General features: G+C 41.5%; 2 protein-coding genes across 2 annotated transcripts in view; one reads left to right on the forward strand and one right to left on the reverse strand.

The window, feature by feature from the left end:
• Positions 1–25,544, reverse strand: part of musk (muscle associated receptor tyrosine kinase) — an 80,107-nt gene that overhangs the window by 48,728 nt on the left and 5,835 nt on the right. The window contains exons 3-6 of the mRNA XM_003227192.4: positions 24,636–24,787; positions 24,072–24,199; positions 23,807–23,948; positions 1,859–1,983 (exon numbers count right to left, since the gene is read on the reverse strand). Coding sequence (XP_003227240.1) covers positions 1,859–1,983; positions 23,807–23,948; positions 24,072–24,199; positions 24,636–24,787 — 547 coding nt within the window. The remainder of the gene's footprint in view (positions 1–1,858; positions 1,984–23,806; positions 23,949–24,071; positions 24,200–24,635; positions 24,788–25,544) is intronic.
• On the forward strand, positions 12,759–18,203 carry LOC134296568 (uncharacterized). Its single transcript, XM_062971840.1, has 2 exons — positions 12,759–14,683; positions 14,750–18,203. The coding sequence occupies exons 1-2, from the start codon at positions 14,324–14,326 to the stop codon at positions 18,179–18,181; spliced, it is 3,792 nt and encodes a 1,263-aa protein (XP_062827910.1). The 5' UTR covers positions 12,759–14,323; the 3' UTR covers positions 18,182–18,203.

Consider the following 25,544-nt stretch of genomic DNA (forward strand, 5'->3'; position numbering starts at 1 on the left):
GTCGGGGTTAAGTACCATTTCCATACCATCTTGTAGTTCTTTCCTTCTATTCTAATTGATAAATTCTTCATTCTATGACACTTCCTTGATGCAGCCAGCACAGAGCCCACTAGATCTTACCCCATGATGTACATCTACTTCCAGCGGGGCTCTGTCGGCTGCGTCGAGGAAGCATGGTAGGAGGGGGAAACCTGAACATGGAAGACTGCCCATGTTCAGGTTAGGAATACTGGGGACAATGTGGGAAAGTGTAGCTTTCTGGCATGTGATGGGAAAGCAGGTGGTGCTGGTGATACAGAGCGTCAAGTCACAGATTTGCCCCGCTGCCCACAATTTGCCCCACTGCCCTAAGTGCCTCCCCATTCCCCACATCAAGGACCTCAATGTGATATGGTCCTGAATTATAAATCCCATCTGCACCAGTTAACGGATGGAAAGTGCAATCTGTGACTGGTCACTCTAATCCTTTAGAAAGCCATCAGATCATCCAGTTCTCTTTTCAAATGTTTGTCCTTGCTTTCTTCTGGTTCTGGTGAAGGAGTAAGACAAACACTCAGAAACACTCAGAAAAGACAGTTCTTTATGCCATATTGAAAAATGATTTCATCTTGGAGAGGTAGCAGCTGATTCTTGCCTTGCAGACACAAATGCCAAAGAGCTGACAGTCCAACCCAAACATGGCTGTGGTAAAAGGAATGATTTGTTAGTTTAAAGTCTCTGCAAATAGAAACAGGCCAAATATAATGTGCTCCCCTGAGGTCTAAGCCAACCTTGATTTCAAAAAGCAAATGCTATTGACTTTTCATGATTAGTTGTGAAGTTTTGCTCCTTTCAATATTAGTCACTTAGTCATTTAGACAATCTGTTCACGCAGATCACAACATCTTCTCCATCGCGTCCATTCGTATCTATTTCAGGCACGGGTTGACCAGTGTACCATTGTACAACCATGTTCATCTCTCACATAATATGCCATATGGAATGAATCAGACCATTGGATGGGAGGATGCCCAAGAGGTCTTGTCCATCCCTGCGGGTAACACAGCATTAATCCAGTGCCCATCCATTCTGCACATGACGTGGCCAGCAACGCGATGTTTGAGTTGAGCAACATGGCGTAGAGGATCTTTCACTTTTGATATTTTTTGAACATCCTCATTGTACAGTCCATGTTCTCTCTGCATTCAGAGTGACATCCCAATGAGCTGCCTTTCAAGGGAGGAGTGAATGACCTGTAGTTGTTCAGAGAGAGCCTTCGCCATTGTCCATGTCTCTGCACCATAGCATAGGGCAGGTAGCATGGTTGAGTCAAACAATTGAACTCGTAGAGATGTACTTCTGGTTGAGTTCACAGTGGCTTTAATAGAGTTGTAAGCGACCCTTCCTGCTTTCCTGCATCTTCAGCTTCAGTTAATTCCTTGATGTTAACAGCCTTCCAAGGTAGACGTATTCTTCTACATTTTCTAGGTCAATGCCATTTACTCTCATCTAATTAATCTCTTTCAATATTATAGATTCTGTAAAGTTAGCCCAAGGTTCACTGTATCTCTGACTAGTTCCACAGTACCCAAAAACAGTATTAACATGGTTTGATATTATAGGATATCCAGGGCAGACTCAAAAACATTTTGCTGCCTGAAGCAAAGGAAAGCGGGGGTTCTATCTACACTGCCATATAATGTAGTTTAGAACTGCATTAAATGGTTAGTGTAGACTCATATAATGCATTTCAATGCAGTTACCCTGACTGAATCAGCCACAATGGGCAGATTTCAAGGCCTAACTGACACCATCCCTCAGTTAAGAACTGTTGGATGTGTTCTTACCACCAAATCATAGAAATGGCAGGGACACTTACAGCTTTTCCATTTTCAAGCCATGCCACTGTGGGAGTTGGGATGCCTGTTGCTGCACATTGCAGCGTCACCACTGAGCCAAAGCTAATGTTGTAGGATTCGGGAGCTTTCAGGATTCGAGCAAAAACTGTATGGAAGAAAAGAAAAAGATTTGTAAAGTAATTAATAGCTATTCTTAGCCATTAGTCAAAATCAGGTAATGACTGCTTTTCAAAGTTCAGCGAGCAACTGAAAATCACGCCAGTCCAAAGAGTACTAAATTATTGCTGAATTAAAATAACACCTCAAGTACAGATTGCAGTACTGGTTGTTGTGTTTGTCAGAGTACTAGCAAAAATACAACTATATTTTTCATTAGTTATTTATTATTATACATACTGCTGTGTGTATGCTATACTAGAAATATTCTGCATCTGCACTATTCTGCCCTTCTATAGATGCTATTCTCAAAAATCGGTATCATGAATTAATTATAAAAATGATGCATATTTGCATAGCACTGATTATTTTGAATGCTGTCTGGTATTTCTCTCAAAGTAAACCATGTCCCATGGATGTCTCTCATGCTTCAGCCCTTGGTGGACAATCCATGGACATATATTACGTCAATGCCAAGTAAAATTACAATTATTATAATCATTATTCTTACTCTGTTTTTTCCTCCGCATTAAGGCCAAACTACTTCTGAATACCTCTAGCTATCCTATGATAGATTCACTTTAGGGTCCCAAAAGACTGGAAATGACTAAAGGAACGAAACAATAACAACAGGATTGTTTTATCGGATCACACTTAACAATCCTAGGAATGGGTACAGTTAGAACACTAGAATCAATTGTACAACATGAGTCCAGACTACTACCAAAGCCTTAAGATCCGGGTTCATGGAAAAATCCAAGGCAATATCCAAACTAAAAATACTCAAAGGGAGTATAATCAAATTCTGAATCACATAGCTAATCTAGTATTCAAATGTTATGTTCATCCAGTGTCTTACTGACATTAGTCACAGATTTAGAACAAAAATGACTTCCTAGGTGGTAAGGAGGGAGAGACTGAACCAATAGTTTTAATGAATGCCAAGCCCAAACTGACTTTTACAGTAAAGACAGAGAACTTTACCCCAGCCCTGGCCCTATAATCTGTTTACAGAAACCCATGCCCAGCCCTCTCCAATTTCTGATTTTACCCATCTGATCCCTGGTTCTGGTTATTGAGGGTTTTTTAAAATTCATTTTAATGGCTGTTTTTATATTCTGCTGTTTTTAATTGTTTTCATCTGATTGTTATATGTTTCTTATGTTTTAAATGTGTTTTTAGTTTGTAAACCTTGTTGTGCTGGGCTTGGTCCTGCTTGTAAGTCATTCCGAGTCTCTTCGGGGTGATGATGGTGGGATATAAAAATAAAGTTGTTGTTGTTATTATTATTACTGGCTATCCAAACTATGGATAACCTGTTTGGTGGGGGGGGGGAGAGAATAGGGGGTGCAAAGGGGGAAAAGGACAGACTCCCTTCCTCCAAGAGCAACCTGAGCTCAGGGGATGCGGGATGGCTGTAAAGGTAACGATTCCAGATTGCACATTGGAATCCAGGATGGGAGTCCCCACTGCTGGATGCAGTTTACCCCAGGTTAATTCGCATCAATCTGTGTGTGTTGTGTGGATGCATGCAGGCTGATGTGACCCCCACTGCCCTGAATGATGGTGTGGATTGTCCTCTGTGGATTTTCATGGCCAAGCAGAAATTCAAATGCTGAAACTACTACATCATCTAGTTCCTCTGCTTAAATACAAGTACAGGCAGCCCCCAAATTACAACCATCTGACTTACAATTGACTCATAATGAAGAACTGGGGTAAGACAATGGGAAGTTAGAGAAATCTGTCCTTCAGAAGGAAAATTCACTTCTGAAACAGTTATCAAGGGGAAAAGGTATCTCAACTGAAGCTTTGGCCTCTTCTACACTGCCATATAATCCAGATTATCAAATCAGATAATCCACATTATCTGCTTTGAACTGGATTATGTGAGTCTACACTGCCATATAATCTAGTTCAAAGCGGATAATCTGGATTTTATATGGCAGTGTAGAAAGGGCCTTTATCACCAAACTTTGTTTCCACAATGTGCCAAATTTTTCAAAATCCAATTCTCAAAGGGACAGAAATTGAGTTGAAATCTTTTGAACAGGGGTACAGACAGCAAAACAAACACCACAGGGGAGTTAACCCTTCCCTATGTGATCCAAAGCTTATGGCTGGAGTTACACTTAAAATGTATCTGTTCCGATTTACATACAAATTCAACTTAAGAATAAACCAACAGAACTTGTTTGTAACTTGGGGAGTGCTGTAATATGAATTCTTTCCCCAGTGATAAATGTATTTGCAAGATGTTAATTGGGACTAGTTTCATTTAGTAAAGACATTTATAGAATTATACAGAGAAAATGTGTGTGTAAAACCCATTGTGTAGACCCAGAGAGCAATAGTTGTAGCTGCTTGGGGTAAAAATAAAAAATAAAATTAATCGCAATGTGAACTATTTTTATCCAGCGTATCTATATAAAACTGCTGTAATACATTGACTCACTTCTATATACACAGCAAGTCCCAAAAGAGAAGTGCATGCAAGGATAAGATGTGTTCAAATTACCTTCCTTAGGAAATGAGGAAGGAAGTTCTTTTCATACCAGTACTAGACCTTGTCCTGTGCACATAAGGAGTCCTGGCGCACATGTATTAAAGATTAAAGGTAAACCATGTCTGTTGGCTCAGCTGCTAAGTGCTCAGAATGAATCTGATGCATCTCAGAAGACAGGCTTTAGTTTTTAAATCTTTACATGTTAGTTTTAAGACACCATAGGACTCTTTCAGTGCATCTCCACTGTGGAATAAATGTAGTTTGATGCTACTTTAACTTCCATATAGCTCACTTTTGTGGAATAACACAGCCATATAACCGAGAAGTAAATATACTTAACTAAAACCTGGGAGGAAGCGGGTTAAAAAAAACTGCTTCCTCCCAGGCTTCAGGCCCCTTCAACACAGCTGAATAAAATCCCACATTATCTGTTTTGAACTGGAATATATGACAGTGTGGACTCAAATAACCCAGTTCAAATCAGATATTGTGGGATTGTCTGCCTTGATACTCTCGGTTATATGGCTGTGTGGAAGGGCCCTCTATTTGTAAAGGAGGAGACTGGGTTTAATGCTTCTTAAAGCTGTTCTACTCTAGAGGAGAGGCAGGTGTGTGCACGTTCTTCTCTCCCAGCATCAGCAGCTTTCCAAGGCATTTTAAGGAGGCCCAGGGATAGAAGAGAAATGACATGAAGTTCAGTCGAGCTATCCTCCCTAGACTGCCTTAAAAATCCCCTCACTTGCCTGCAAGACTGCAATCTCCTTTCTGCTTGGGGTTTTGCTTCCTTAAAGCTGTTCCTATTTTCTACTCTAGAGGAGAGATAGGCTTCTTTTTTTGTTTGCCGGGATTACTATTACTAATAATCCTTTAGCAGTATTTCCTGAAGTAGAGGAAGGGAAGGAGAAAAAGAAGCTAAAAGGGTGAAAGCCCCCAAACACACGTGCACCCCACCCACTGTCCCTCAGGTCCCCAACTCCCAGCCAGTTAAAAAAAAGGAAAATCAAAAAGATTCCATTGTGATGCCAAATAGAGAGGAGGAGCCAAGATCAGCTCCTATTTGCTGTCATGTCGGGCAGGTTTTCATACCAGGAGGGCCCTTACAGCTACGGGTTCCCGAAGTACCGAAGGTCCTGAAGGAAACGGAGGAAACAAAATCCATTCACAAGTCTAATATAAACCCAGGGGCACTTGATGGTTGACATTATGTGTAAGTGGATTAGAGTTTAAACAAAGTTGCTTTTGTTTGGTTCTTCAGACTGCCTTATTCGTAAGGTGTGTTGCAGCATGTATAATTATTCTGAACAAAATTCAAGAAAGCATAAAGTTTCACAGTGTGCATCAACATATTAATAACGCTACAATATTGTAATATATGAAAATAAGAATGTATTCTATACTAAAAATTGAATAATAAAATAATTTTTCTAATAAAATAGTAGCAAGTGCAGTTGCAGTCCTATCTCTACTTATCTTGGAGGCTCAGTGAGACTTATGTCTAGATAGATACAGTAGAGTCTCACTAATCCAAGCTAAACGGGCCGGCAGAAGCTTGGATAAGCGAATATCTTGGATTATAAGGACTGATCAAGGAAAAGCCTATTAAACATCAAATTAGGTTATGATTTTACAAATTAAGCACCAAAACATCATGTTATACAACAAATTTGACAGAAAAAGTAGTTCAATACGCAGTAATGTTATGTTGTAATTACTGTATTTACGAATTTAGCACCAAAATATCACGATATATTGGAAACATTGACTACAAAAATGGCTTGGATTATCCAGAGGCTTGGATAAGCGAGGCTTGGATTAGTGAGACTCTACTGTATGTGTAAAACTGCACCCTAAAAGCACAGGAATCTCAAAACTTTGTGGTGGGAAAGAGGCAATGTCTCAGGTGCATTGAGTTGACAGACTGCAGATTTTCAAGTTTACTAACAACTTGGAATACTGTTAAAGAAGCAGCGTAATACTTGTGCGAGATAAGGACTCAACAGGTGCAAGCTGAATGCTCAGTTGCATCTGTCATAGCCAAAGGCACTGGGTGAGATATGAACCAAGTTAGATATCACTTCAGTATAAACTGAGAACATATTTGTTGTCAGTGTTCCCATGGAACAGTAAAGAAAACCTCTGCAAGAAAAAAAAATACTATTTTACAAACACATTTTTCTTCTCCAAGTCAAAGGCAGGAGTACAGGAAGCCTGAACAGGAGAAATCTGACAGAATTCCAAGATGTTTAACTAATCCTCCTATCATTCATTCTTCCCTGAAAATGCCCACATTGTATTGATTGTTTTTTCTCTAATGAGCTCCACATGAAGTACATACAGTAGAGTCTCACTTATCCAACACTCGCTTATCCAACATTCTGGATTATCCAACGCATTTTTGTAGTCAATGTTTTCAATACATCGTGATATTTTGGTGCTAAATTCGTAAATATAGTAATTACTACATAGCATTACTGTGTATTGAACTACTTTTTCTGTCAAATTTGTTGTATAACATGATGTTTTGATGCTTAGTTTGTAAAATCATAACCTAATTTGATGTTTAATAGGCTTCTCCTTAATCCCTCCTTATTATCCAATATATTCACTTATCCAACGTTCTGCTGGCCCATTTATGTTGGATAAGTGAGACTCTACTGTATTCTCTACAATTTCACAGATGAAAACTAGGGCACATTTGGCCAAGTGATGTCATTAGGAAGAACTTCCTGACAGTACGAGCTGTTCAATAATGGAACTCTCTGCCTCAGAGTGTGGTGGAAGCTCTTTCCTTGGAAGCTTTTAAACAGAGACTGCCTGTGCAGACCCTCCAAAGGCTGATCCAGAACACTTCACTCTGGATCAGACCTGAGGTATATGGCCTGTGTAGATGCAACTTATGAATGCCCTTGAGACTTCCCTTAGCACTTAGATGTGGCTTCAGCTCTGCAAAGTTCATTTGTGCTGAGCCCAGGCCACTGTTAAAGCAACATTCATCTTCCCTTAATGAATCTGAACTTGAAAGAATCGCTCCTGCCATTTGCAAACTGTTTATAAACCTTGGAATTTAAAGGGAGGGGTGCTCTGGTCCCTCCTTAGGCTAAAATAATTAGGTAAATTGGATCACTCATCAAATTGCGGTCCAAAAAGTAGGTGATAGTGAGAGGATTCACCAGGCAGCATGGGCAGCAGAGTAAATCATCACCTCACATCCCACATCGCCTGCATCATCCCATTACCCATCCCACAAGGGAAGGTGTCACTGCCCAGCTCCCCCCTCCCCCCCCCCCACACATACACACTAGCCCCGTTCTTGCCAATGAAAACACAGGAAGCCTTCCATGTTCTTTGGGCAGTGCCTTAGGACACTGGAACCAACGAGCCATGCCGGAAGTAGCCCTATGTTGTCTGACGGGCTCCAGCAGGCTGCATCCTCCCAGCATCCTGGAAGTGTCCTTGGACACCAACATTTTCTAATGTGATGAGGTGAGGTCCTTAGACCTTTGTGTAATCAAATGACTTAGCAATCATCAGTCAGAAATGTACACAATGACCAAGCACGCACACACAAAATATTCTTTCCAGAATATGAAAGGTGAAATCATGTATCTTCTATCCCAGAGTTATTTAAAGTCGTTATCCAGGGTCAGTACAATAGAGGGGCCTCCAAGCACATTGCAATAGTGAGATTGATGAGCTAGGAGAGCTTATAGGCAACCTTGATTCACTTAATAGGGTCTTATATATTTTTTTCTCTTTGCTTGATAATTAATTTCATTTATTTATTTAATTCTGTAATATGTAATGTATTATATTGCCATTGTTTTCATAGTTTAGTATCGTCCCTCTATAAACAGGTGATACATTCCAAGACCACCACCATCCCATGAATACCTGAAATCATGGATAATGACGAACCATATATATTTATTATCAGTGAGCCAGAAGCATACCATAGAATTGCACTGGAGAATCTAGAGAGACCAATAAACACTTTTTATAGCAGAGATTATTTTTTGGAGTTTGTTAAGTGAAAACATGGACACTGAATCCATGGATGAGGGGTTCATGTGTTAGCAAATTGTTTCCTGCTTTGGTTGTTGGTGGTTGTCATTATCCTCATACTCTAAATTCTGGGGTTGCTGTATGTCTTTCGGGCTCTAAATTCTGTCTGAATGGCTATGAAGCTGGGCTAGTGCTTAATGTTCTCTGAGCTTCACATGTATGCTTTTCTCAGACTTATCAGCAAAATTAATACAAATGCAGGGGAGGATTTTAGCTTTCAAAATAAGCTGGTCATTCAGGTACCAGTGTTGTGCCCATATATAGTCTATCAACACATGTCTTTTGTTCTATACTGGACTGAGTCCAACACAGGCCAAATTACAGGTGACATTTGTCGTGTCAGTTGGCATTGTGTTGGCTGATTTTGTATTTAAAAATAGATAAGGGAGGGGTGGGTTGTGCATCAGAACAGTGGTGTGAAGGGAGGGGAACTTTACCCCATTATAGTTTCAGTTGGAATCAGCCCTGCCCTTCTGCTATGTACAAATAGCAACTGCTCCCATCATAAAAAAAAACTATTGCACAGTGTTGTTAGAGTGAAAACTGGAAACAGCTTTGTTATTGTGGGCTTTCAAGTCATTTCCAACTTATGGTATTCCAAAGGCAAAGCTATCATGGATTGTTGGAGGAGCTTAAAGTGTGATTCAGCCAAGGTTACCTAGTGGGTTTCCATGGATGAGTGGAGAATCAAACCCTGGCCTCCAGGATCATAATCCAATACTTACTTAAAAAAAATAATCCAATATTCAAACCTCTTTGGAACTTCTGTACCTTTAATAATTGTTATTAGGGGCTCATCTACACCAGTCTAAATGTGCCCTGAAACAGTCCAGGATCTGGCATGTGTCAAATCTGCACAGCCAGGGAGTATAACCTCTCTGTGTTGTTTAGGAGGAAGGAGAGGAGAGTACCTTGTCACACTGGATCACTGCCTCCCTTTATGTTGGTTATGCAGACACCCCGTTCTGATGTCAGCAAAGGTGTCTGCAAGGGCCAGGAGCTCATACAGAGCTCCATGGTTGGCTAGCAACAGCAGAGGTAGATAAGGCCATGATTGCTAATGATCTCTGGGAAGGGGTGATGGTGCTGGTGTCCCATCTGAAAAGTGAATCCTGCCAGTCCAAACTGTCTCGAAGCTTCTGTATGCTGTAGAGCAGTGTTTCTCAAACTCTGCTCCTCCAGGTGTTTTGGACTTCAGCTCTCATAATTCCTAACACCTAGTAAGCTGGCTGGGATTTTTGGGAGCTGAAATCCAAAACACCTGGAGGAGCAGAGTTTGAGAAACACTGCTATAGAGTTTCCAGCAAACTCTAACCCCTCAGGTCTGCTCAAAGCGGAACAAGGATGGTTTAAATCAAACAATTTCAAGGTATTAATCAGAAGTAGTTGCGCATCATGATGACAGACATCCTTCCATCTGAAGTGAGTCTGGAGGTTTTGCTTAGTGAAGATAAGCCTTGGTGGCATGCATGGGGGATGCCTGGCTCGACAGCAGTACATGTGACAAGTTAAACATGAGCCAACAATGTCATGCGGCAACTTAAAAAGTCAATGGGATTTTGGCCTGCATAAATAGGAGTATAGTGTCTAGATCCAGGGAAGTCATGCTATCCCTCTATTCTGCCTTGGTCAGATCACACCTGGAGTACTGTGTCCAATTCTGGGCACCACAATTGAAGGGAGATGTTGACAAGCTGGAATGTGTCCAGAGGAGGGTGACTAAAATGATCAAGGGTCTGGAGAACAAGCCCTTTGAAGAGCGTCTTAAAGAGCTGGGTATGTTTAGCCTACAGAAGAGAAGGCTGAGAGGAGACATGATGAGGGCCATGTATAAATATGTGAGGGGAGGTCGTAGGGAGGAGGGAGCAAGCTTGTTTTCTGCTGCTCTGGAGACTAGGATGCAGAACAATGACTTTAAACTACAGGAAAGGAGATTCCACCTGAACATCAGGAAGAACTTCCTCACTGTGAGGGCTGTTCGGCAGTGGAACTCTCTGCCCCGGAGTGTGGTGGAGGCTCCTTTTTTGAAGGCTTTAAAGCAGAGGCTGGATGGCCATCTGTTGGGGGTGCTTTGAATGCGATTTTCCTGCTTCTTGGCAGGGGGTTGGACTGGATGGCCCATGTGGTCTCTTCCAACTCTAGGATTCTAGGATTCAATGATTCCATGACAAGCACCACTTACTGAAAATCCATCTTCAGCACAGGTACAAGAGCCCTCTCTAGTTTCCACTCTGGCAGCTCTATGGAAGGGGACAATTCTGACTGGGGCCACTACAGACAAAATGATTTAAAGATTACTTCGTTGCATACCATGATCCTGATAGAGCACATCACCCTATCAAATGCCTCCCCTTTTAAACCAACAACTTGGCATAGTATTACATGATTAAATCTACCGGTAGTTCAGTTCTGAATTAACTGTCATTTCTTCAGATGCTGAAACAGAGTAAGACATTGATATTCTATATTCCGTTTGGCCACTCAAGTAGCAGCAACGCCCTCTCTAAGGGAGTTCTAACATACCTCAAGATTATTCATATTACAGTGTTTACTGAAATAAAAGAAAGTTGTCGCACAAACATTTTATGTGTTTGTGTGATTCTACTGGCTGTTAGGAATTGTCGGAGTTGAAGTCCAAAACACCTGGAGGGCTGAAGTTTGCCCATCCCTGCTCTACAGCATTACAGTGTTCCCTCCCTACTTTGTAGTTCGCTTTTTGCTCCCTCACTGCTTCGCCGTTTTTTTCTGAGAGGTGCGCATGCACAAAAGGTGCCAGTTTCCCTTTTGGGCATGCACCTTCCCTCTCCTCGGTGTTCAGCCAGGCCACTCTGTATACCGATGAGAGGGAGGCGCATGCACAAAAGGGAAACTGGCAGGCGCCGGAGAGGAAGAAGCACAGGAGGAACATTTGCAAAGGGAAGAAAGGCCACCTAACTACTAATATAATGTGTAAATATTGAAATAAATATAGTGCCCCTCTTCACGGAATTTCACTTATTGTGGGTGGTCCTGGAACGTAGCCCCCACAATAAGTGAAGGAACACTGTATTGATTTTGCTATAGCTGAAGTGCTACCCAAGTAACCATAGCAATAGCTCTTGAAATAAGCACCTTGTTTTGTTTTTTTGCAATTTAATATTTAATATATCCAAAAATGGGCCTTTGAAATGTAGAGTAAATGCCTGCATTTACTCAAGTCTAATGAGCCATCGAATCTAAAGTGCACCTCAATTTTCAAAACCCTGAAACCAAAAAAAGTATTTACTGACGAATGTAATGTGCAGCAACAAAAGGTGCACTCTTTGTCATTTGGCCATTAGAGTTGCTGCCTGCTTAGAATTCCTTCTTTAAAAACAAAAGTGTTAGAACCAAAGCTTCCATCAATGGAAAAAAAAACCTTGGGCTGCCTCTATGCTGTAAAATGAATCCACTTCTAACTGCCCTGGTTCAATGCTATGTAGTCATGGGGGTGTAATTTGACAAGGCCCTTAGCCTTCTCTGCCAATGCATGTGCATGCCTCTCCCAACTACAGATCCCAGGATTACATAGCACTGATCTATGACAGTTAAATTACAGGTGACACCCCTCAAATAGAAGCTCTAGATCAGGGGTCCCCAAACTAAGGCCCGGGGGCCGGATGCGGCCCTCCAAGGTCTTTTACCTGGCCCCCGCCCTCAGTTTTATAATATAATATATTGTATATACATATAATATTGATAATAATATTATAATGTAATACAATATAACACTAATAATAATACCATATAATAATATTGATTATATATTCTATATTACATATAATATTACTAATAATATTATAGTATAGTGGTATAGTTCAATAAAGTAATATATAATGCTAATATTGTGCTATGCTAATAATATAATATATTGTATGTACATATAATTTGTAATCCACTCTGAGTCCCCTTTGGGGTGAGAAGGGTGTGATACAAATGTAGTAAATAAATGCAGTAAATAAATAAATAATAAATAAATACATTGTAGACTTAGGCTCTCCCAAAGTCTGAAATGACTTGAAGGCACACCACAACAACAACAACAACAACAACAACCCTAATCAACTTGACTATCTCATTGGCCAGAAGCAGAAGCACACTTCCCATTGAAATCCTGATAAATGTATGTTGGCTAAAATTATTTTTATTTTTAAATATTGTATTTGTGACGGCGCGAGTGGCGCCATCTATATGTCAAACTATAAGTTTCAAGATTTGAATTGTTGTATCATGCCTGATTTTGCCCTTACCCTGTAAATGTAGTTGGATTGGTTATTTATATCTGTCAATCAATGTTGTTTGTACCTGTTATATTGCTCACTCAGCAAAACTGTTTGGCTCCACCTCTTCCTGGAGTAGGACTGTGTTTCCTCCTTTTCATTCCACTCTATCGGATGGACGTGAAAGAGAGGCTTGGCTCTGAAAGCCCTTCAAAAGTTACCTCTCAGCACCAATTCTGAGGTTCTTACCCTTGGGACTCACACTTCATGTTCAGGGCCAACCTGAACAACGTTGAGGAGTCTCAAGCGCCTTCACATCAGTCCTTTGGCAACAGAGGAAGACTCTTGTCTTCAGATATAGGTCATTGGACTGAGGCTGAGTTTGCTCCGGCATTCACAGCCAGAGAAAGAGGGATCTGGACAAGCTTCATGGACTTAAACAATCAAAGACTGTAATGTATATTTTCTTTTACCCCCTTTGTGAAGAATAAATCCAGTTTTTGAGTTAACTACAGTGTTTTGGTCCTTGGGAGTTCCAGTTTCCCTAAAGGAGGGCAAGAAGCAATCCCCTGGGGAAAGATGTCACGTCCATGCCTCTTTCACTAAGAGTACAGCCCCAGGCGCGACGGCACAGTGCTGAGAGGACCCTTCTTTTCCAGCAGTGCTGAGAGAAGCCTTCTTTTCCAGAAGTACTGAGAGAGGAGCCTTCTTTTCCAGAACTGCTGAAAGAAGCCTTCCAGAAGTGCTAAGAAGGGAAAAGAAGGAGTGAAAGGGCCTTAAATTTGCCAAGCCCATAGTCTCCTAAAGATAAAGAAGTCAAAAGAAGCCTGCCTTTGCCTCCAGAGGGAAGCCCAGCCTTCACAAAATTGAGACATTTGCAAGCTTTCCCGCTCTTTTTGCATCTCAAGCCACCAGCAAATTGCTACATTCAGCTCTTGTAGCTGCAGCAAGTTCAAGCCTTCTGCAAAGTGGATACATTTGCTAGAAGCCTAGCCTTTGCAAAATTGAGACATTTACAAGCTTTCCCGCTCTTTTGCATCTCAAGCCACCAGCAAATTGATACATCCAGCTCTTGCAGCTGCAGCAAGTTGAAGCCTTCTGCAAAGTGGATACATTTGCTAGAAGCCTAGCCTTTGCAAAATTGATACATTTGCTAAGTTTCCCGCCTTTTCTGTTTCTCAAGCCAGCAAATCGCTACATCCAGCTCTTGCAACTGCAGCAAAATCCAGGTTTCTGCAAAGTAGATACATTTCTCCAGAAGCCAGCCTTTACAGCAACCAAGCCTCTTCCAGAAACCAGTTTGCAAAGCAATAAATTCCAACCTTCTGCAGTTCCTGCCATTTTCTTCAAAGCCTGCTGCAAGTTTATGAAAGCCCAGGCTTAACTTCTCAGTTAAGCAGCTGTTTTAATTGTCTTGTTTAAAATATTGCATTGCCCTTTTGTGTGCCTTTAATTGTATAGTTATATAGTATTGCATTTTGTACTGTTTGAAACTTGGGATAAGTTTCCTTTTGAATTACAGAATGTCAAGTCATAGCAATGAGATTTTGCAGACAAGGGTCAAATCCCCCCTTGTAGAAGGTGCAGAAGAAAGGGTTCAAGGCTCCCCATGTGTAAGCCTTAGATCCAGTCTGCTCAAGATTCCATCTAATGCTAGCCTTAAATCCAAGCATTCATCTAGGCATAGCAGTTCCTCCCAATCCACACACTCATTCATCAGTACTTCTTCCAAAGCAGCCCACTACAACAGAGAGGCTGTCCGTTTGAAAATTAGAAAAGAGGTTTTAGAAGCAGAGGCGTCTGCAGAAATGGCTAGGCAAGACTTTGCCTTCAATGAAGAGGAACTCCTCCTTCAACAGGCTAAAGCCAAGCAGAAACTGCTTCTAGCTCAGGCTAGGGCCCAGCAAGAAGCTGATCTAGCGCAGGCTAGGGCCCAACAAGAAGCTGACCTAGCGCAGGCTAGGGCTCAACAAGAAGCTGACCTAGCACAGGCCAGGGCCCAGAGAGAAATAGAGCTTGCAATGGCTGAAGCCAAGCAAGATGAACTGCAACGGGATCTAGATCTGCTTCAAGTAAAAAGAGACACAGCACAAAAGATAGTCAGAGCTAACATTCTAGCCAAAGCTCTATCACAGGAACTAACCCAAGAAAACCTTAGTTTCCTGCCAACACAAGAGCCTACAGCAAAGGTTTCAGCACATCTGCAACTGGAATCACCTGTAGTGCAGAGTCATATCTCCTTTCGCCACCTTGAAGATCGCTCACCTGTTCCAGTGTTCGCGACTTCAAGGCCAGCCCATTCCTCAGAAGTACAGCAAAGCACGGCCGGGAGAGTGCCATCATCTCTGTCAGAGTCCATCCCTCTACTTAGGCCTCAGAGATACCACCTGTCTACTTGGGAACGAAAGGATGACGTCTTTCAACAACATCCAGATGTCCATTCACATTGGCAAGGCATGGCCGGGAGTGAACCACCACATTCATCCCTGCATACCAAGTCAATTCTCCCATCGCTGAAGATGAAGGCTTCAGAGGTGCTGCCTGCCAGCAATCTGCTGAACCCAGCATCGCCTACCATCGCGACAAGATGTGTTCAACCGAAGAACATTGACTTCGTCGGGCCACATCACACTCCTCAGATGTACCCTTACACACTGGAGTCTCAATTGGGTTCCCTCTTGAGAAATCCAAGAAGAGACATCCGAGACAAAGGCGTCCAGAAATTCACTGACCGACCGGATGACTACCTTCTGTGGAAAATCACCTTCATGAGGGCCATTCGAGATTTCAAGCTAGAAGCGGATGAAGAACTGTCCCTTCTTATGGCGTGGCTTGGACCCAGCTCAGCCGAGCAAGTAAAAAGACTTTATGCTGCTCATGTAGCAGACCCCCAAAGAGCATTGTCCACAGCGTGGTCTCGCTTGGACCAGCGCTTCGGTGCGAGCACTGAGATAGAAGCGTCCCTCATGGATCGACTCAACAGGTTCCCATCACTGAAGATGAAAGATTGCAAACAGCTTTGGGACTTTAGTGATCTTTTACTAGAGCTAGCTTCAGCCAAAGGAAATCCAGAGCTGCCAGGTTTAGCATGTCTGGATCAGCACACGTCGCAGAGTGCCATTCTCTGCAAACTTCCTTTTCCTCTTCGAGAAGCTTGGGGGAAACAGGTGTTCAAGTACAAAGAGGAGAATGCAAATGTATACCCGCCCTTCACCTTTTTGGTGGATTTCGTCACTAGAGCAGCCCGTGAGAGGAATGACCCTCAAACAGGTCTTCTCGCTTTGTACCAAGACCTAAAGCCTGAAAAGACCTCCAAAGAAGACAAAGCCCAGGGCAAAGATCTTAGAAGGAACCTGAGTGTCAAGATGACAGACACAACTCCTGCAGCTTCTGCTCAACCAGTCAGCAACAACACCATATCCTGTCCCATTCATCAAAGGCCACACAGCCTAGCTGAATGCAGAGAGTTCGCAAAGAAGCCTTACAAAGAACGACTCCAAATAGTTCAAAAGGCCAAGGTGTGCTTTAGATGCTGCGGCGACACTATTCACTTCTCCAAAGACTGCAAAGAAAAGGTTAAATGCCAACACTGCAACAGCATCAAGCATTGCTCTGCAATGCACAACTTCGATTCCCCTCAATTCAAAGCAAAGTCAAATTCTCCTGCCAAAGAAGAAACCAAAGAAGACCAAAAGCCTACAGAACCTCAGGTAGCCCTCAAGGCTCCTGCGGTTGCCTGCACCAAGCTTTGTCAAAATAGCCACAAGCCAAGGATTTGCCACCCAATCTGCCTGGCAGAGGTGTATCCAGACAAGCAGCCGTGGAATAAGAAAAGGGTCTACGTCGCCTTGGATGCCCAAAGTGACGCATCTCTTGCAACCCCAGAGTTCTTCAACATGTTCAACCTTCATACCGAGACAATAGATTACACCATATCCACTTGTTCTGGAAAGAATAAGATGAATGGCAGAGTTGCAACAAAGTTCAAAATCTCGCCTGTCGGACAAAAGGCCAGGTACGATCTTCCTGACCTTATAGAATGCAGCCTGATTCCCAGGAACAAAGAACAGATAGCCACGAAGGAGGTGGTACAAGCCCATCCTCATCTCAAAGGTATTCAAGATCTAATACCAGCTTTGGACTTGGAAACAGACATCGTCATGCTTATTGGTGCAGATTGTCCCACACTGTTCCGTGTTAGCAACCAGATTGAAGGTCCTAAGGGATCACCCATGGCCCAGCAGTTGCCTTTAGGATGGACGGTGTTAGGCCCAGTCTGCCTGAACAAGATGTTCCAGCCTGTCACTAAAAGGCCTTCACTAATGCAAGGATGTGCCAGCCACATCTCAGTTTGCTGCCAGGGAGTAATGCCCGATTACTCTTCCATCATCGAAGTCACAGAGAGAGATGAGCAAACAGCCTTCTCTAAAAATGAACAGAAGTTCCTTGAGATGATGAACAGCCAAGTCACTCAAGTCTCTGAAGGTAATTGGATAGCACCTTTACCTTTCAAGCCGGAAAGACCATCTCTACCCAACAACAGAGATGTTGCCCTTCATCGTCTCCTGTCCTTAAGAAGAAGGATGCTAAAAGATCCGAAGGTAAAGACCCAGATCACCCAGTTTGTGGAAGACCTCTTCAGAAGCAACTACGCTGAACCAGCCAGCGTGTGTGCGGAGGGAGAAGAGCAGTGGCATTACATATCCACTTCAGAAAATCCGGCAGATGTGACATCCCGAGGAACATCAGCCGCAAAGTTGTCCAAGTCATCCTGGATCACTGGACCCAAATGTCTTCAAAATCCTTCCTTTCCAGAAAGCATTTCCGTGCTCAAAGACACTGAGATGCCAGAAATTAAGTCCTGCAAATCTACCATCGATGGCCAAGACTTATCAAGGCAAGGTTTAAATCCAGCCAAGTTTGAAAGACTTTCAAAACGGACTAGACTTCAGGCAGCCATTGCCAGGCTCATACATTACATCACTACAAAAAACAGTGGTGCAATTCAGCCCCAAGATCTCTCAAAAGCCTCAACAGTCATCCTGAGATCCACTCAAAGACAGTGTTTTTTAGAAGAAATAGCTTGTCTAGAAAGAAAAGCATCCTTGCCCAAAAATAGTTGTTTAAAGGACTTGAACCCCTTCCTGGACAATGAGGGTCTCCTTAGGGTTGGAGGTAGACTAAAAAGAGCAAAGATTAGATCCTGTGTTAAAAATCCTTTTATTTTGCCACACCATAGCCACATAGCTCTGCTGTTGACACAGCATTTCCACACAAAAGTCAAACACCAAGGAAGGTCAATTACTCAGTCTGCCCTAAGAAACTATGGGTTTTGGATTGTTAGGTGCCAACGTAAAGGTTGGGGATTTGGTGTTACTTAAACCAAGATGCTCCTAGATACCAATGGGCTAAGGCTTTTGTGTCAAAATTATATCCTAGCTCTGACAATAGAGTGGGCAAGGCCCAGGTTAAGGTCGTCTCTAACGAAAAGGTTTCTTTGTTTGACAGGCCTATTAGCGACATGGTTATGTTATTTTCACAAGACATACAGTCTTAGAGTTATTAGAGTTAAAGGTATTTAACTCCATTTTGTTTAGATTTCCGAAAGTCCGGAAATCTAGGCCGGGAGTATGACGGCGCGAGTGGCGCCATCTATATGTCAAACTATAAGTTTCAAGATTTGAATTGTTGTATCATGCCTGATTTTGCCCTTACCCTGTAAATGTAGTTGGATTGGTTATTTATATCTGTCAATCAATGTTGTTTGTACCTGTTATATTGCTCACTCAGCAAAACTGTTTGGCTCCACCTCTTCCTGGAGTAGGACTGTGTTTCCTCCTTTTCATTCCACTCTATCGGATGGACGTGAAAGAGAGGCTTGGCTCTGAAAGCCCTTCAAAAGTTACCTCTCAGCACCAATTCTGAGGTTCTTACCCTTGGGACTCACACTTCATGTTCAGGGCCAACCTGAACAACGTTGAGGAGTCTCAAGCGCCTTCACATCAGTCCTTTGGCAACAGAGGAAGACTCTTGTCTTCAGATATAGGTCATTGGACTGAGGCTGAGTTTGCTCCGGCATTCACAGCCAGAGAAAGAGGGATCTGGACAAGCTTCATGGACTTAAACAATCAAAGACTGTAATGTATATTTTCTTTTACCCCCTTTGTGAAGAATAAATCCAGTTTTTGAGTTAACTACAGTGTTTTGGTCCTTGGGAGTTCCAGTTTCCCTAAAGGAGGGCAAGAAGCAATCCCCTGGGGAAAGATGTCACGTCCATGCCTCTTTCACTAAGAGTACAGCCCCAGGCGCGACGGCACAGTATTGTTCTTTAATTGTTGTTGTTGTTGTTGTTGTTTTTGCACTACAAATAAGACATGTGCAGTGTGCATCAGAATTTGTTTGTATTTTTTAAAAAATGATAATCCGGCCCCTCAACAGTCTGAAGGATTGTGGACCGGCCCTCGGCTTAAAAAGTTTGAGGACCCCTGCTCTAGATGCTCCCGAAACAGCTTCCCCTATTGCTTTAGCTCAGCACTAATATTACCATATTACACAATTCTAATGTGCATCCTAATTCTGGAAAGATGGTTTACCCCAGTGGTTCTCAACCTGTGGGTCCCCAGATGTTTTGGCTTTCAACTCCCAAAAATACCTGGGGACCCACAGGTTGAGAACCACTGATTTAGCCCAAAAAAGTAAATGTTAGATTTGAGTAAATACAGAACCATACTAGCTTTTAAAACCTCTTCATTCCTTCCCTACCCAGGACCAAAATGCATACCTATCTTAAGTTTAAGGTGTATCTGCAGTTTCACAGTCACTTTTGTGAATCCATGGAAAATGCAGGTCTGTACTTTATGAGCTGTATTCTTTACCATATTACAATTCCCAGGATACCTTTGGTGAAACTGTAATGCTAAAAGTAATCTAGACAAATATAAATTTGAATTATAAACATACCTTTCTGTTGCTGGCATTCCTTATTCTCAATAATAAATATTTTACATGTTTAGATGTAGTTAGATCACAAAAAACACATGTAAACGTGGATTTTGTGGGATTTCCTTCTAAGGTTATTTTCACATTCTGGCCAGGTTGATTCTAAATTATAACACTCTTGCAAAAATTCCATTGACGTCACTTAACCAACATCTGGAATGCATTTAAGTTTCAGGAGCATCCCAAGTTGCATTGCAGTCAATGGTACTTCAGACAACTTGACTGGAAACATCACTTTCATATTCAGCTTTTAGGGGGAAATGTAATTTTGGTGCTATAGTGCTTGAAATATTTCACCTATAGGCATCTTAATAAGGAAGAATGGTCAATGTCTTTGTTTAGGACTTGCACTTTGTTAAACCATGCAAAATGCATGCGTAAAGAGGCAGTTACTAACAGCCAAAGAGATGGTATTTTCCAATACAGAAGATGCCATTTATCCTGGAGGACTTCCCATCCAAAAACTTCAGAAAATTCAAAATATGGATAAATGGGGATGCAATTCAATTTCTGCACTGTACAGTGAGCACACAGAATAACTTCATTTAAACCATTGTATACATTGCATTTAATGGTTTACAATGACAATATGGTTCCATAATATATGTAATACCCAATGTCACTCTGCTCTCATGCTCTCTCTGTCTCTATCAGTCCCCATAAACTTTGTTAGTGTCATCGGCTAAACAAAGTTTATGGTTTGGAATATTATCACTGCAAAGGTTATTAATGCTATAGGCACCAATACACAGCAAACCACCCCAAGATACCTCCATATGTTGCATTTATCTCTTTGAAAACTGCACAGCAAAGAAATGGAAAAAAACAAATGAATATTTTCACTCCTAACAAAAAGATGTGCTTCTGTCATAGTTGAAGGAGGATTACTTACGCTCATCATGGTCAAATTTCAACACAATGCCTAACTTGGTTAAGGATTAGATTTAAAACAGGGGTTTAATATTCTTAAATATGGGTGGTGCACATATTTGGTAGCCTAGAATGTTGACTGAGGCCCCTTATAATAGCCATATAATCCAGATTATCAAAGCGGATAATCCACATTATCTTCTTTGAACTGGATTATATGAGTCTACACTGCCATATAATCCAATTCAAAGTAGATAATCTGGATTTTATCTGACCATGTAGAGGGGACCTTTGTTCTACCAGTCTACTGTGAACATTAATCCAAAAATCTTAGCAGACTGATTATTTATTTATTATTTAGTTACCTTATTTATACCCTGCCTTTTTCTACCCCAAGGGAGACTCAGGGCTGCTTACAAATGGCACTGATAATGTATACAAAGTGATTCTGCTTTTATATCGAGGCAAATCCTAAAGATTCAACAATGGTTCTGAGTCATCAGACACTGATGAACAAATACTGGCAGATCGTTCATTAAATCCTTTGAAGCCTCTCAAAAGGACAACCCCAGCTGCTCAGTGTAATGTACCTTTTTCATTTTATGTTACATTACAACAGGTTCTGTAGAAGGTCAGGTCTAGTGTCTTTATTTTCATGATCTCAAAGCCAATTTGCAATGGTTCAGGGCAGTCATGATTTGGAAACTATAAATCACTTCATGACCAACAAGTCCTGCAACAGTGTTTGCAGTGGATTCTGCAGTAAATACTTTTGCTGTGCTTGGTAAAAAAAAAAAAGAAAAATAGCCTGTTAAGCAAGCCTTTAAATGCTGATTTATTACCAGTAAATGTTTGATGTTTATGCCTACCTTATAATTTCTAGTGAATTTAAGATGAGAGAGAAAGAGACATGCTATCCAAATTAGTTTTAAAATTGCTGACTTAATTTCTGGGCTCTATTTCAATCTATACACATAATAAAAGTGAAAAATGTGCATGTGTGTATGTGGAGGAGGTGTCTGCTTACACAGACACAGCCTCCCACCTCCACAAACAGGTATAGATCCCACTGAGCAGGAGACACCAAAGGCCCTCCCTCCACTGACATGCAGGTTATAGTGAATGCCATAAACATGTAACCCAAACCCTGCCCGTTCCTCCATAAACACCATTCTACCCCCTACCCAACTGAAAGCTTTCATGTGGGGACAATTTTATCCTAGATATTCTCTTTTTCTTCCAGAATGGACTTCCCAGGGTTCCTTAATTTGCACGACCCCTCCCACTGCCTCTCCCTTAACCCTTTCCTACCCTTTCCTATGGCACACACTTAACAGAGGAATTGATAAGCAACTGAACAAGAAGTTTGGCAAGAATTCATCATGATTTTCAGGAGTTGTATTTGACCTACATCCAGAGAGCACTGTTAGCCCAACCAACAATGGATCTGGACCAAACTTGTCAAAGATGATGGGACTTCCATTACCTTCACTGATACTGTGACCCCCACCGACAATGGACTGGGACCAAACTTGGCACAGAGAAGCCCCATGACCAACTCAACATACTGCAGGGGTTAGTGGGACTGGAGCTTGATTGTGGGAGTTGTAGTTCACCTGCATCCAGAGAAACAGTGACCCCCAAGCAACAATGGATAGGAACCACACTTGGCACAGAGAAGCCCCATGACCAACTGAACGTACTGCATGGGCTTTTGGGGAATGGACCTTGATTTTGTGAGTTGTAGTTCACTCAACGTGGCCAACGTGGCCTGGTTTGGGGATGATTGACCTCGGATCTGAGAATTGTACTTCACCCTTATCCAGAGAGCCCTGAACCCAGCCAGCAACAGATCTGGACCAAACTTAAGTGATATTTCCTAGCATTCCAAAACATACAACGCCTTCTTCTAATAAACCAGGCACCGCCAGGTCCCCATGCTAGTATTCAGTATTTCATGATGTCATTGTTGCCATTTCTATGATTGCTCTCACACTTTTCTCAGTTATAGCTAAATTTTTGGCTCATGTGATTTATGATGTGGGTCTTATAGTTATGTATCATTATTCTTTACCCTATCCAGTAAAGAATGGGCCACTAATCTACTACCATATTTTACCATATGGGTGGAAGATCAAGCTGTTCCTAAAATGCATGTCAGAGCATTTCCAGAGCCAAGATAGCCATGCTGAATATCAGAAATGTGTCCCCATTCTCCTGCACCTGCATAGAATGGACTATTAAGTGACACCAAACATTCACACCAAAAAAGTATGGGATAGACTTAACAAATATCCATTCTGAAGCAACTGTGTGAAAGCACTTCCCAAATTTATACTTCTTTGGAAATTCCTCTATGTATAATTCCCTTCTTCTTAGCCCAATCAACAAATTAGTATATCCATCACAAAATAAGTTTACTAATCAGTTTTTATTTATCTCAGTATGAAAATAAAGCTATTCGAACTGTCTAGAAATTATAGTCAACAAAACCCCCAAACCTGTATTAGCCACTCTGAGTCCCTCAGTGAGGGAGGAAAGGCGGGATATAAAACAAAATAAATAAATAAATATTAACTTATTCATGACTCAATGTAAGTCAGGCATGTTCAAACTTTGGCCCTCCAGGTGTTTTGGACTTCAACTCCAACAATTCCTAACAGTCAGTAAACTGGCTGGGATTTCTAGAGCTGAATTCCGAAACTCCTGGAGGGCCAAAGTTTCCTCATGCCTGATGTAAGTATTGTATCTTAGCTCTTATTTTAAAAAGCCAACCCTTTCTCTGAGGGTGAAGGCTTAGTCCATCCCAGGAGAACCTCAAAAAAGCTGATTCCCCTCTATTTTTTCTGGCATGGTTTTTTGAATGCTTGGGTAGGCAAATGGTAATGGCTGGTGCTTAGTAGCCCTGGCACTTTCCCCTCTCTATTGAATGATGCCAAATTCATCTATGGATCATATCTAAATCCATAATTTTGGTCTCAAACCTGTCCTCAACTTATACACAAGGTCAGCTTTTAGATGGGTATATGCAGTAGTCCAGTTTCTATTTTTTCAATATATCTCTTTTGACTTTTCACTTTGGGTGACCCACAAGTTATCTCTACATATGAATATGTTTAGATCTGTGCATTACTTACCTTCCACTTCCAGAATTACAGGTTTGGAGTAGGCTGTGCCAAGGCTGTTTTTTGCAACACATCTGTAGTGACCACCATCTTCTCTTTGAACGTTATGAATCCTTAAGCTACCTGATTCAAGAATAGCAATCCGTGTATTTTCCTGCCAAAACAAATAGGCAGGAAAGACAATATGTTTTATGTCTTTACAGAAGGGAGCCCATATCTCCATCCCATTACCACATCATATCTCTAGTTTTATAGTAAGATCCAGGTACCCACTCACCTTTACAACATTTTCTCCTTTGATCCATGACACTGAAGGCTTGGGATTCCCCATTGTAGTGCATGGGAAAACAGCTTTTAATCCTTCTATTATTTTCACATTTGAAGGTGGACGGGTTATTTTGGGTTCTAAAATATAGGTCAAAATGAAAAAAATTACAACCACATATTAAAAACTGACTGATTTCTAATATATAAAAGAACTTTGCATATCCTTTGACATTAATTAATATCAAAGTATTAATTTTTGGTACTTGGCTACAAGAAACTGAATTGATTGCATTGACTATGATATTGGTTATTGCACTGATTATAGTGCATCTCGTTAACTATAGCCCATTTAGTTATTTGCTATGAAATCTATGCCACTTTTATTAAATAAAATTCTGAGAAGCAGTGAGCAGATGCAAAAAACCGAGAGTACACTTTGCCCATATCACAATATATATGCCCATAGAGGTAAGGAAATGAAATGAAAATATATAAAAGTATTGACTTCAAGGCAGAGAAAATACTTCATTCTTTCTTTTTTGCACTTGAACTGAGTTTCAATGCACACACTTACTCATTTTCACCTGTAAAGCACCACAATTCTCTGCAGTGACTCCTACGCCATTATTTGCAGTGCAGCAGTAGACCCCATCATCGCTGTCCTCCACACTCAGGATTTTTAAGAGCTGCCCATTTTCCCGTATACTGTATCGGGTGTCAAAAAGCCTGAAATGCAAGAAAAAGGTTATATAATGACAAGCTGTGTTGACACCCCCTTTGTATTAAGTTGTCATGAATTTGACAACTTGTTCTGAAGACACTGCTCGTACAGAAAAGTTTTGAGACCAGTGATGCCTAGTGCTTTTAGTGTTGGATCTACATGGGCACTATAAAATGTGGCAGGCAAGAATCAGCCCCATGTCATCCAGATAATAAATAATAATAAAACTTTATTTATATCCCGTCCCCTCTCCCCAAAGGGACTCGGGGCAGGTCACAATAGAAAAATAATACATAATAATACTTGACCAATCAAAACAAACAACATTCATCAATCATCAAATCAGCAAATCATGATACATAAAAAGTAAAACAATAATAAACATATTCATTAAACAACAAAAACGTCAGAATAAATATAAACTGGATGATGATTAAAACATCATCATCAAAAGTTATTCAAATGACACACAACTCCTTTTCGCCCCGATGTAGGAGAAGACCACTTTGCCCCATGTTAGCCAAAGTGGGAAATGCACTGGAGCTTCCCCAAAGCTCTGGAGCAGCCCTGCACTTCAGGGGCATGTAAACAGCTGGGCTGGCTCTGAACTGTTTACATGGTCATCCTCTCTGTTTACATGGTCATCCTGCATTCTCTGGATCCTGCAGCATGGGGACAGGGATATGGTGCGTACTTTGGTGATCCTGATGCCACTGTTGCAGTGACCACAGAGCTTGAAAGAGCCCCTGGGTGTCCTGGGGT

The sequence above is a fragment of the Anolis carolinensis genome, chromosome 2 (genome assembly GCF_035594765.1).
Source record: "Anolis carolinensis isolate JA03-04 chromosome 2, rAnoCar3.1.pri, whole genome shotgun sequence".
NCBI classification, from domain to species: Eukaryota; Metazoa; Chordata; class Lepidosauria; order Squamata; family Dactyloidae; genus Anolis; species Anolis carolinensis.